The 13,256-nt window shown below is 38.8% G+C and overlaps 1 protein-coding gene across 2 annotated transcripts in view; it reads left to right on the top strand.

Annotated features, from left to right (window-relative positions):
* LOC124795205 (ovarian-specific serine/threonine-protein kinase Lok-like) overlaps positions 1-13,256 on the top strand; it is a 212,867-nt gene that overhangs the window by 136,016 nt on the left and 63,595 nt on the right. For both annotated transcript variants that reach the window (XM_047259115.1, XM_047259116.1), the window contains exons 2-4: positions 8,457-8,711; positions 8,795-8,922; positions 10,184-10,282. In XM_047259115.1, the coding sequence (XP_047115071.1) occupies positions 8,457-8,711; positions 8,795-8,922; positions 10,184-10,282 (482 nt within the window). The remainder of the gene's footprint in view (positions 1-8,456; positions 8,712-8,794; positions 8,923-10,183; positions 10,283-13,256) is intronic.

Here is a 13,256-nt window from a genome sequence, read left to right as displayed (position 1 = left end):
GCGCAGTCGTGGGCCCTCACTCACGGCTTTCAGTTTTCACCTGCCAAAGCTTGTGTCATGCACTTTGGTCGTCGTCATATGATACATCCCTATCCAGAACTTTACCTCAATGACCAACTACTGGACTAGTGGAGACTCACCCCTTTTTGGGGCTGGTCTTTGACGCCCACTTAACTTGGCTTCCCCATCTTTGTCAGCTTAAGGACAAGTGCTGGCGGCACCTTGATCTTATTCGATACCTGAGCCACACCGACTGGGGTGCTGATCGTCCTACACTGCTGCAGCTGTACAAAATCCCATATTGATTATGGAAGAGTGGTGTACAGTTCACCATCGCCCTCTGCACTGTGTTTTCTGTGTTCTCTGTGACAACTATTGAAAACAAAAACAGCACCTCCGAGTTTTGGCTTGCAGACTCTTAGCTCTACATTCTTCTTGTCATCTTTGCACAGCATAGATCTTTTCATGTTTGTTCATTGTGTGTTCTTGCAACTCTTCACCATACAACAAAGGGACGGAAAACACCACACAGTTTGTAAAATAAGCCCATAGCTGCACAACTCCAGCCCAAATCCCAGTCCACCTAAACCATACACTTGTTGAAATTCTTATGTTCACTTCCCAATAGCTTTAATAGTTTTTGTTGCTGATAACAAAAAGAAAGTCCAACTGAACTGCAATGATCTCAGTCATGATGCAGGACAGAAGGGTGATTTTCTTATTGACTGCCTCTTTGTCAGGGTTCTGTGTAGGATTGTAGTCCTCTGATACAAGGGTATGCAACAGATTATTGTGTAGCACACAGAAGGAAATAGATTATTGTGTAGAACAAAGTAGGAAATTAGGGTTACCTATCAATTCAGAAGAAATTAAAGATGTTACCATGCTACTCACTCCTTTTATAATTATATGATTATCTGGATTCAAGGATTGTGGAGTCCTGTTAACTACATGGCAAATTGCAATGTTCATTGTAAAGCTGAATGACAAGTAGTAAGGCTACTATTGGTGCAGGTGTAGGTAACTGTTTGTTTTGAAAGATACTGGTCCAGTCAGGTGAATACTGAAAGGTTGTGTTGTTCTTTGGTTTCCAGCCAAGAGAAGACAGTGATGAAACAAAATATTTCAACAATGTACCTTGCCTTCATCTTCCGATGCAGCCAGCACAATGAATGATTTTGCTAAATTGTACTTCTGATATATTCTAATTGCCCACCATACCTTTTTATCTTGCCATTGGCTACATGCAGCATCAGGTTCAGTATTGGTGAAGGGCCATTATCACTGGAAGCTGGGTAGGAACTCAGAGCTTCTGCCATCCCCCATTAGTTGCAGAAGTCACTCTCAGGTAACATTGTGGCTTCAGTTGGTGGAATACTGGCTTGCACACTTTACTGAGAGTGAAACCACTGTTCCTATTGATCAAGCCATCAGCTACTCATATCTTAACAGCCTCCTTTAAGGAACAGTCCCAAAATTTCTAAATTTTTGTTAGCACCTCCAGTTTTTTCATGCACTGTGTCCGCAACACAGATTTTGTGGGTTTGTTGAGTTCAATGTGTCTCTCGTGCTTATAGATGCTAGGTTTATGGAGACCCGAGTCCACTTTCACTGCATGAAAGAGTGCTTATATTTTTGGAGGTGGATGGAATAGGCATTTGTGTTATGCTGAATTAAGATTCTGCTGATTTTATTTGGTGTTTTTCCAGCGTACAGTAGGTGTGCCATTATCTTATTCCCTTATTGTGTTCTATTTGCTGGGCTTGTACATCCTGCCTAATGGCACATCAGATTTGTGTCTTGCCATATCCTTTCCTCTTCAGTACTCCATTAAGGCAGTTATGCTCCTTTGGTAGATTTTCTTTGTCAGTTATTGTATGAAAGTAATATGCCCTTTCCCTGTGAGAGGTGATGATGGCAGCTGGAAGCTTGCAGGTACAAATCATTGTGGGTAGCCTTCCTGTGCACACTGTTTCACACAGTTCCATCCACTCTGCATTTGACCAGAATGTCTCCTAGAGATGGCCTCCTTACTCTCGCCTGATTTTTGGCAGTGGGTTGATGCTCTCTCTGCAGCTCAATCTGGCTGAACTGGGTGCAGTGCAAAAACCAAACAAGTCTCAAAGCAGGAGAAGTCTGGCAGCGGGAGAATAACAAAAGCTGCAAGGTGAGCAACAATGGACCACAATCAATCTCACAGGAAAGCAGACTGATGATACAGTGAAATCAGTTCTCCTGAAGAGACTCAGTTTTACACCAACAGGAACTGATACACATCACTGGCATAGAACAAGTTATATCCATCCATCCCAGTGACAATGTGGAAGAAAAATGTGGAGAAATGTGCCACATGCTCACCAAAGCCATTTCACCAAAGGCAATCACCCCAAAAGCAAAGAGATCTACCATGTAAGAGGTATGGAAAGGTTTTAAAATAGTCAAGCAAATGTTATTGTACTTCTTTTGCTATCAAAGTACAATAACAGCAAATGCCCAGCAATCCAGCATGCAGTAAACTGGAATGAAACCCAACTAATAGTGTAAAACGGAAGACTGCTGAGCTTTGACCACATGTTGTTGCACTACCAAGGCTCCGATTTTCTTAAAGTACACCAATAAGACATCCCTATATAGCCTATTGTAAGAAACACAGGCACCCTTATAAAATGCCTGGTCAAACTTCTAATGGCAGTTTTAAGTCCCACCATCGGTGAATGTCAACAAGGCATTAGAAACTCAGTGTACAAGGCATGTTCAGAAAATAAGTGCACTAGATTTTTATATTTTCATTTAGAAAACTGTGTATTTGAAAAAATTACAAGATATTATTGATACACTTGTTGACTATTTTTCCACATAATCACCATCTCGTCCTGTGCATGTGGTGAGCCATGGCACAAGCTTTTTTGTGCCATCCTTGAAGAACTCTCCCACCAGCTCCTCCTCCAACTTCAGAACCTCTGTCTGTACCTGCTCGTTGGTTGAAAATGTAATTTCACTCATTTGTACCTTCAGGGAGATGAAAGGATGATAATCTGAAGGTGCCAAGTAAGGGGAACAGTGAACTACAGGGGAGGAAGAGGAGGGGGAGGAGCTTCAAAACATACCAACCAAATGAATCCAAGAGTATCCTGGTGGCTAAGGCAGTGTCAGGACAAGTGATCATGCAACAAGTACACTCCTCTCAACAACATTCCGCCCCTTCTGTTTTGAATGCTCATTTTGAGTTTTTTTAGGATCTTACAGTTTTGTTGTGAATTGATGGTCTTCTTCTGAGGCAAAAATTGTGTTTGGTCCCAAAAACTGAGGCCTTGATTTTTTTGCCCAAAATTTTGGTTTTGATTTTTTGGCAGATGGAGAAGTGACGTGACACCACTGTGAAGACTGTCCTTTTGTCTCAAGCATGTAATGAGCCACCCACATTTCATCTCCATTCACTATGGGGCTAAGAAGATCCTCACCTTCCAATTCAAGTCACTCAAGAAACTTGCAGATGCTACTGAATTTTTCTTGTGCTACTCTGCCAGCTGTTTTGCAATTCATTTTGCACACAGTTTCTAGTATCCAAGAGTTTCTGTGAGTGTCTTGTGTAAAGAAGTTAGGAGAGTTGAGGAAACATCACAGAAATTTCATCCACTGTCTATCAGCAGTCTTCACAAACAGTTTCATCGATTTTTTTGCACCAACTCATCAATCAAAATGGAAAGTCTTCCACTCTTCTATTCATCATGAACATTTGTTCTGCCTCCATTAAACTCCCTGCACCACTTAAATACACTCTTTTTGTTCGTAACACCTTTGCTGCAAACCAATGAAGTTTGCAAAAAAATTTTGATTTATGTTATTCCTTCCATGAGCAAATAAGTGGATCACAGAAAGTGACTTGCAGTTGGTGGAATTTCTTACCAACATTTTTCGCATAACTGGATACTACAATGTGAGTTTACCTGCTACCATGTGACTGCAATGCTTGTTCTGGTCAGGCACTCCCCTCCACCACAAAATGTTGCTAACCCTCAAGAAACAAAAAACCACAGCCCGCTATCGTCACAGTACACTTACTTTCTGAACATGCCTCGTACTTCATTCAAGAGCTACAAGAACACCTTGTAACAAGGACCTTTATGGATGCCTCTGGCATGGGGTGCAAAAGACATTTACTTCTTCAGACATGTTGATAACCCACTTTCTGTGTGACCACATGGGCATGAAAGGCTTCAGGATAGGAGTGTTGATATTTTTAACAAATATAGGGAAACTGATGTAGCAATATTTTTAAAAAATATCGTTATCAGCTCTTGATATATTGAGAAAAAATATCAATATATCGCTGAAAAAAATATTGACGTATTGGCCCACAAAAATATCAGTTTAACATTGTAAATGTACTGCCAGTTTTAAAGCTGTATATTTAAGTATTGATTTATTATTAGATATTCCCTACATCAACAAACTAGCAGCCTGCCTATCTCCCTTAGAGCAAGAATTGAAAGGAAAACTTTGCACGTACACACTTGGTGATAACTACTTTACCAACAATGGTAACTGCATGTAAGTGACACAATAAAAGGTGTCCAATGGGTCCATTGCTTGGTTTTGTCACATATTGGATTTGTCCAGAAAACTTCATGTTGACTTCCATGGTTTTTTTTTTCCATTTCTGCCAACGCCAGTGACCTAGCAGCTGTAGTGTCAAAATTGCATAATGAAGCTAACATAGCAGTTTCTATTGGTAGCACCAAGCGGCGATTATGTCAACATTTCTCCTCACACATCTCCAACTATCACAAAGATGAATCTTGTCATTTATATTTTTCTTCATCATTTTCAGCAACTGATTTTGAAGAAATTGTTTTTGAATACAATGGGTCTGCTATTTCTTCACATCGAAAATCTTGTTATTCTATACCCCCCCCCCCCCGCCCCCCCTGTGCAATCAGACTTCTTCTTTTATGCCACATATACCTGCTCCACACAGTCAAAGACAAAGATCGGATGTGATGAAAGCTCAAAAAGTAGTAAGACTCCTTAACACAGTGAAAGTAAAATTAAGTTCTACCACAATTTTAAAAGAACAATTTCAAGTATATAAGGAAAATTGTGAAAAAAATATAATGTAAAGTAAAAATATTGCCACTTGACAGTGCCACTTCAGCATCGATATATTGGGGAAAAGGTATCATAGATATATATCGATATTTTTGGGAAACAAATCGATATATCAATATTTTATCAACAGCCCTACTTCAGAAGTTCATCAAACATTTGAATTCTCTGTACACTGGAGTCAAAATTCCTATGGAGGTGGAAGAGAATGGGAAACTCTCATTCTTTGACATCTTGGTCAAATGCACAACACATGGCAGTAAGGGATACAGTTCATACGAGACAACCACCCACACAGGCTTGTACGTGTATGCTTTCAGCTCCCATCATTCCTCACACTTCTGAGAGTGTGTTGCTTACTCTGGTCCATAGGCCTCATGTAACAACTGATGAGCCTACCAATGGGGTTGAAGAAGCCACACTGAAGAAGTACAGAGAGACAAATATCTTCAGGCTGAAGGCACAGGCTCAGCAAACAGAACAAAACTATAAAAATATGTCAGGAGCACAGAAGACACGCAAAGCATACAAGTTTTAGTTTTGCTGAGTCTCTAGCATGTTGCAGTGTTTCACAGGGATTTTGTGGATCCCATATGCAAACACTGTGAATATTTGCATTTTCACTCATATTATTAATAGTAAGGCAGGAGAAACAGTTTGTTCTCCATCTTTCTTACCACATTGGCACAACATTCAGTACATTTTTCTTTGTCATTTACACCAAAAACCTAAACAAATTCTAAGTAGTAGGGCTTGTATACAAAAGGAATCTAAAAACATGTGATACAGAAGTATTCTTAATTCTCTACTAGTCATATTAGTTGAATTTCTGTGATTAAGCACAAAATTTTCATCAGACCATCTCTTAACCTCACCTGACACATGTGGTCAGTCCACTTCATTCTTTGTAGATAGATTGTTGAAATTGCTTAAATCAGAGCCTTATTCTTTTCCTAGTTGCTGGGTCAGTGCTGAATCAGAGACAAAATTCTGTCTGTACTAAAGCTGCTGACTCCTTTGTTCTAATCTCAAGGATGCAGTAAACCTTAAGCTACAGGTTAGCCATTGGTGTAGCAAAACAGCTTAAATCACTAAACAAAGGCAAGACCCCTGGCCCAGATATTATACCAGTCAGCTTCCTTTCAAAGTATATGGGTACTATAGCTCCATACACAACTCCTTGCTCGTCAAAAGATCTGTACCTAAAGACTGGAAAGTTGCACAAGTCACACCAATAACCAAGAAACGAAATAGGAGTGATCTGCTGAATTACAGACCCATATCACTAAAATCAATTTTGGGACTATGCTGTGTTCGAACATTGTGAATTACCTTGAAGAAAATAATTTGTGTGAAACAAAACTAGCTCTTTATTCTCACAAAGTAATGGGTGCTATCAACACAGGATGTCAAACTGATTCCATATTTTTAGATTTCCAGAAGGCTTTTGACATCATTCCTCACAAGAAACTTCTAATCACCATGTGTGATATCATCTCAGTTATGCAGTTGGATTTGTAATTCCTGTCAGGAAGGTCACAGTCTGTAGTAATTCACTGAAGCCATCAAGTCAAATGGAAGTAATGTCTGGCATTCCTCTTTGTTCCAGATCTATACCAATAACATAGGTGACAATCTGAGCAATCCCCTTAGATTGTTTGCCAATGATGCTCTCATTTACCCTCTTGTTAAGTTATCAGATGATCAAACCCAATTGCAAAATGAGATAGACAAGATATCTGTATAGTATGAAAAGTGTCGATTGACTCTTAAATAATGAAAAATGTGAAGTCATCCACATGAATACTAAAAGAAATTTGCTAACTATAAACTCTATTAAATAATTAGTGATTAAAACTGTGAATAACTTACATTGGAATGATCACATAGATGGGAAAGAAAACCAAAGACTGAAATTTATTGGCAGAACACTTAGAAAGTGCAACAGGTCTACTAAAGAGACTGCTTACACCATGCCTGCCTGCCCTCTTCTGGAGTGCAGCTATGCAGTGGGGGATCTGCATCAGATGGGACTGTCAGAGGACACTGAAAAAGGTCAAAGAAGAGCAGATCATTTTGAATTATCATGAAATGGGAGGAAGACTGCCACAGATATGATACATAAATTGGGGATAACAATCATTAAAACAAGGGCACTTTTTCTCATGAAAGTTCAGTTACCAACTTCATTTTCCAACTGCAGAAATTTTTTGTTGGTGCCCAACTACATAGGGAGGACTGATTGTCATAATAAAATAAGAGAAAACAGAGCTCATACGGAAAGATTTAAGTGCTCTTTTTTCCATATGCCATTAGAGAGTGGAATGGTAGTGAAATAGCTTGAAGGTGGTTCTGTGAACCCTCTTCCAAGCACTTAATTGTGAACTGCAGGGTAATCATGTCGATGTAGATGTAGACCTTACTGATAACTTGTCCAAACTGGCTCTACATTTGGATGAGAACACTAACATTCAGTTGCACAACTATCAGTGCTCTAGAAGTGGTAGCTAAAACATCAGATCTTCTTCCTCTCAATGATGTGGAGATTTTTCATATTCAACTGATATTTCATGAAATAAAAATTTAATAAATTGCTCCATATTTTTCAATAATGGTGTACATCTCTATTAATTATTAGTAAATTATTACTTTCTTGTGTGTCTTGTTTAAGTTGTTCTGCCTCTCTTCATGTGCCTGTTTCACTCTGCTCAAGTTGTTGTACAGTGTATCCTAACTTCTTTCTGATAGTTTTTAATTAATGTTGCTGATCCACACTAGTTGCTTATTCTCTACAACCTCCACCCTTTTGCCATGCACCTGCTTTGAGTTCAACTGTATTATTAAGAAATTTCTTTTAAAACCCAATTCATTCTTTAAATTAGACACACACACACACACACACACACACACACACACACACACACACAATTGATTGTTAAATTAGGTACAGTATCCCATATCAAGTAGTTTATTGAGTTTGGCCTTTAGATAATATCAAAATACACCAGAATTATTAAATGTGAACTCTTTCTTAGTACAGCTCAACATCACAATGATTTTCTCTTAATCCTGACTCATTCTCAGAACCAGTTATATTTGCTCTGTGTTATGTATAACATGTTGACACCACATAAGAGCTGTAATTGTTGATGACGTAAATAACATTTGGAAGAAGAGTACATTTTGTTGTGTTAGGGAAGGAAAGTGTTGAAAGAAAGGTATTACCATTGTAGTTACATGCAGAAACCTAATTCTTGTTTTCATATTAAATCCACTGAACAGGAATGTGGACTTGAGGTACCTTATTCTGTCCATAAACTGGCAACAATACAGAGTTACTGTTGTTTCAGAGCTAAGAAAAGAAGAAGCCACAGTGGGAGCTGCATCAGAATGTGATTTAGTCATCCCAAAAGAATGCTTTGGAGATTTGGATACGAATTACATTGAGAGTTGCCACTTCAAAATAATTAAAAAGGGTGAACATGTAGTCTTGGAAGATATGAGTAAAAAAGGCACATTTATTGATGAAGCAGGTGTTGGCAAAGGAAAGTCAAAAGTATTGGCACACAATAGTAAAATTGCATTAATAGACAAGACAACAACAGGTGAATATTAAACAGTATATTAAACGTAGTTCACCAAAACGACTAAAAAATTCAAATTTTCACTGCTCTTTTACATGTTTCAGTTCTTGTTTTTATGGACAAAAAGACTTGTGATATGTGTAATTATCCTCCAACCATTAAGGATAAATATGCAGTATCATATTTACTTGGATCTGGAGGATTTGGTAGTGTTCATGCAATATTTAACAAGGTATGTAACACCCAAATTTAAATAGTAACAATTAATGTATGTAACATGTATTCCAGGAGAAATAAAATGATAACAGTAAATGAATGGGAGGAATAAAATATAAAAGTAAATGAACAACTGAGAGGTTAAATATGACTGATAATGTGCAAATTTCAACTTTATTATCTCTTTCCTTCCCAGCAGCAATATCATTCAGGAAATAGAGGCCAAACCTCTGAGTCTGTTTTGAGTGCTAGAAGGGGAATTTAAGTGTCAACACTGCACAGTGTCATTATTTTCTTATTTGAAAATTGCAGAACCTGTTTTCACTCATGAATAACATTACAGAAATTTTCCTAATTTAATGAAACGCCCTCAGCCAACAATTATGTTTTAAAAGCATATTTTCTTGTGAGTAATTGTCATTTCATCTTTGCTGTTGATACCCTTTTACGTATGGGGTGGCTATAATTAAACTTTTGCTACCTGAGCCAGTGTAGATGGAAAACTATTTACCTTAGGGCACCCAACTTTATAGGAATAATGTTCAGACTGCACCCTGCAGGATTTGCATTGTTAGTAGTGTTCATGTCATGACTTGCTATTAGCCACTGGTACTGGTGCAGTGATGTAGGGCTAAAGCACAAGCATCAGTGTGCATTGCAGTTGCCAACAGTCAGCATGGAAGTGTCAGTGCAGTAAAGGAATATGGAAAGTCCTCTTCTACACAGGGGTTGAAGAACACGATTTGGAAATTTGAACTAACTGGCGATTTAGGAATAGCGTCTGGGACAGGCCAACAGCCAAATACACCAAAAATTGTTGAAGAAGTTACTGTTGGCATAGCTGAGAACGCTGGATGCAATGTGCAATCTTTAAGCAGTGCACGAGCTGTGTCATGACAGCAAAACATTCTGTGGTCCATTGTTCAAAAAGTGCTGTGAACAACTGCAAACTGGTGTCTCTAGTGCAGTTCCAGGCTGTCATGGATGTAGATGGCCATCACAGTGAGCAATATTTGTAATCTGTAATGTAAACATGGTATGCAATTAACAAGTTTGACCCTCTCATATTCCTTTCAATGATTTATTTGTTATTTCTCTATTGCATGTCCTTACGAATGGTTCCACAAAGTTTCATTGTCCTACAGTCATGCATTTTTCATGGTGGCCTCTCAAGTAGTGAAAGTTTAATTATAACAGTGCTGTACATGCTTTGATGTATGTTAATTTGCAAGCTAATTTGTAGACAAAAATAATACATATAACATTCCCTTTTTCAGAAAAGCCACAAGGGATATGCCATGAAAGCAATCACTCTCCATCCTGGTGAAGAAAAGTATGCCAAATGGGAGGCAAAAATTCTCAAAGGGTTGAAACATGTAAGTATGTAATTTTACTGAAAATCAGATACAGAGTCTTCAAGCAGTTTGAAATGGCAAGATATGCCACTTACGTCCATCAAACTGTCATTGAAGGTGTTCAACAAAGACTGGCCATTATTTTCTGTTGTGTCTGATAGCATTGATAAACAGAATAATTATCTTACATTCCTGGTTAATTGGTTGATTCTTTATTTTTTCCACAGATAAGTTAAGTACAGAATTGTTCAGTTGATTCGGGATAAGTTAACTGCAGTACAAGAAAAATTATGATATTGCTGTTTACAGAAAATACAAACATTACTGGTTGTCAAATTACAATAAACAGAAGTGAAAACAAACATAGTGATTCATCTGAAATTATGATACACCCATACTTAATAGTTAATTTAAGTTACACAAAGACACACTGAATAGATTGACTTACATTAGAACTTCATATCTAGAAATTCCTTAGCGGAATGTAAGCAGTGCTACAATAATATTCATTGCAATTTAACTATCATTTGTATTGTTAATGTGATTGATTTGATTAATCTCTACATTTCAATTCCCATGCATTTTACATATTGTCATACAATTTTGTTTGCGGGTATGATAATGTGGCTTTTGTTTCTTGTGCCATAGTAGTGGCAACTGAGGTTTTTATTTATGTGGTGACTCCAAATGCTTCATTGTGAAACAAGTCAATGTATTTATATATATTGTTGAACACTATAGTGTAAGCATGCATAATCAAACAGCACGTAATTCAAGTGCATCAATGGCTGGCCTAGAAAGGATGCCTCACAGCCTGGACAGATGGTGCAGGAAATGCTGTCCCATGTGCACAACAGCCCAATATAAGCCCAGCATGCTGGGCCCTCGGCCTCACTTGTGTTTACTTACTTATTGTATGCTCACCTGTGAGACTGTATATTGATGTGTTCTATAGCTATGAGACTTTTTTCCATTCTATACTTCATTAATTGTTATTGTGAATCTCTTCATGTGGAAGCAGAATAAAACTTGGCTTGCATCCGTACAGTGTTAAAAGATACTTGGCATTGAGTGCAGTATTCTACTCAAATGTTCCAAATGTTTTGTTTCTTGGATTGATAAACAGCTAACATGTCAGTGGAAGAAATTCTTCAATCTCTTGTTGAACAATAATGAGCTCTCACTGACCAACAGCAGGCTCTCTCTGTGGCACTGAACAATTTGGCAGCCTTGTTGACATTTCAGGTTCAACTTCCACAGACACAACCCCCATCATTTCCTCTGTATGATGATTCCATGAAAGATTGGGATGCATATTAAAAACACTTTTGATAACATTTTCAAACTTTTAGAGTCGCCAGTTCCAGCTTGTGTAAGACTTTATTTTTGTCATGGATATGTCTTCATGTTTATCACCTTTTATGTCAGCTAATTCCTCTTTAGGAACCTGCCAGTCTCTCTTTTGATGAAATGCGTCAGTTGCTCTCTAACTGTCATTATATGCTTAGCCATCATTGCCACTTTGTTATTGAGGCCTATCAGGACCCATATGTTGATTCAGTGGCTCATGCTATAATATGCTTGGCCTCTCATGGGGAAGTTCATGAATGTGCTTCACAACATGAAAGTCCCTCTCTCGCAGATGTTCTGAACATTGCTCTGTCTTTTGAAGTTTCTAGGATGGTAGGAAATCAGATAGAAACATGGTGTGCAATATCTGCCTTTGCTTCCTCTCCTCCTAGGCCACTGTTGGTTAGCTCACATGGGTAAGACAATGTCGCAGCTGTATAACTGCAATCTCTATTCTGCATGGGGTAGCACTGACTTAAGCAGCAGCAATCAGCATCACAGTAGTGGCCACATGCTCCTCTTCCATCTTGCCCTTATTGTATTGTTCAATACAGCGTGGGTTGCATGCCAAAAGTGTTGGGCGACATGAAACTGTGGGAAAAAAAAAAAAAAAAAGAGGAACGTATTGTGTCTGTGTGCAGCTGTCAATCTCCTTCAGCAGACACACACATGGATGTGAACAGTGTTTCCCAAGTGATGGTAGCCCTAACAAATTCTACATGTCATGGCATTGTCCCCGGTCTCTCATTGGTCGTTGAGTTATAACAAATACCTATACTGGGACAGTTTTATACTTCCATGGCATACAGATCAGTTGTTCAGGCTTTGAACTTTCTAGTCATGGATGATGGCAACACTGAAATCTTATTTTGGTTAGATACCTTCAAAATTTTTGCATTTTCAGTTTCTCACAAAGTGCATCTGGCACCAGATCAAGTTCCATATCAACAATTAGATGCACTCTGCTCATTATATTCCTCCCTGTTTTTGGAAGGTCTAGGGTGTGCTACCAATTTCAAGACCTAGCTCTTAATGGAACCAATAGCAGGCCAACTGTTTTTTTGTGTCCACACCGAGCAAGGTGGCGCAGTGGTTAGCACACTGGACTCGCATTCGGGAGGACGACGGTTCAATCCCGCGTCTGGCCATCCTGATTTAGGTTTTCTGTGATTTCTCTAGATCACACTAGGCAAATGCTGGGATGGTTCCTTTGAAAGGGCCCGGCCGACTTCCTTTCCCATCCTTCCCTAATCCAAGCTTGTGCTCCATCTCTAATGACCTTGTTGTCGACGGGACGTTAAACACCAATATCGTCCATCCTCATCCCCCTTTTGTGTCCATGCAGTACCAGTAGCTTTAAGGGGACATATCAGATTGGAACTGGATCATCTTATGCCTTTGAGTGGTGTCACACCTGTCTCCTTGTGTGAATGACTGCTCCATTGGAAACTCTCAAAAAAAAACCAACAACCACCATCAGCTCTGTGGTGATTTTAAAGTGTCTCTAGATTTACAATCTATTATTGGCACCTAACCCTTACCCATCCAGATGAACTCTTTGCACGGCTTTCCGGGGGCCAATATTTTTCCACAGTAGACTTGTCAGAAGCATACTTATGACTGCCTCTGGATGATGATTCCAAAC

This window comes from Schistocerca piceifrons, chromosome 4 (genome assembly GCF_021461385.2).
Source record: "Schistocerca piceifrons isolate TAMUIC-IGC-003096 chromosome 4, iqSchPice1.1, whole genome shotgun sequence".
Lineage (NCBI taxonomy): Eukaryota > Metazoa > Arthropoda > Insecta > Orthoptera > Acrididae > Schistocerca > Schistocerca piceifrons.
The sequence above is the reverse complement of the archived record's forward strand: the minus strand, read 5'-3'. Positions and strand labels throughout refer to the sequence as shown.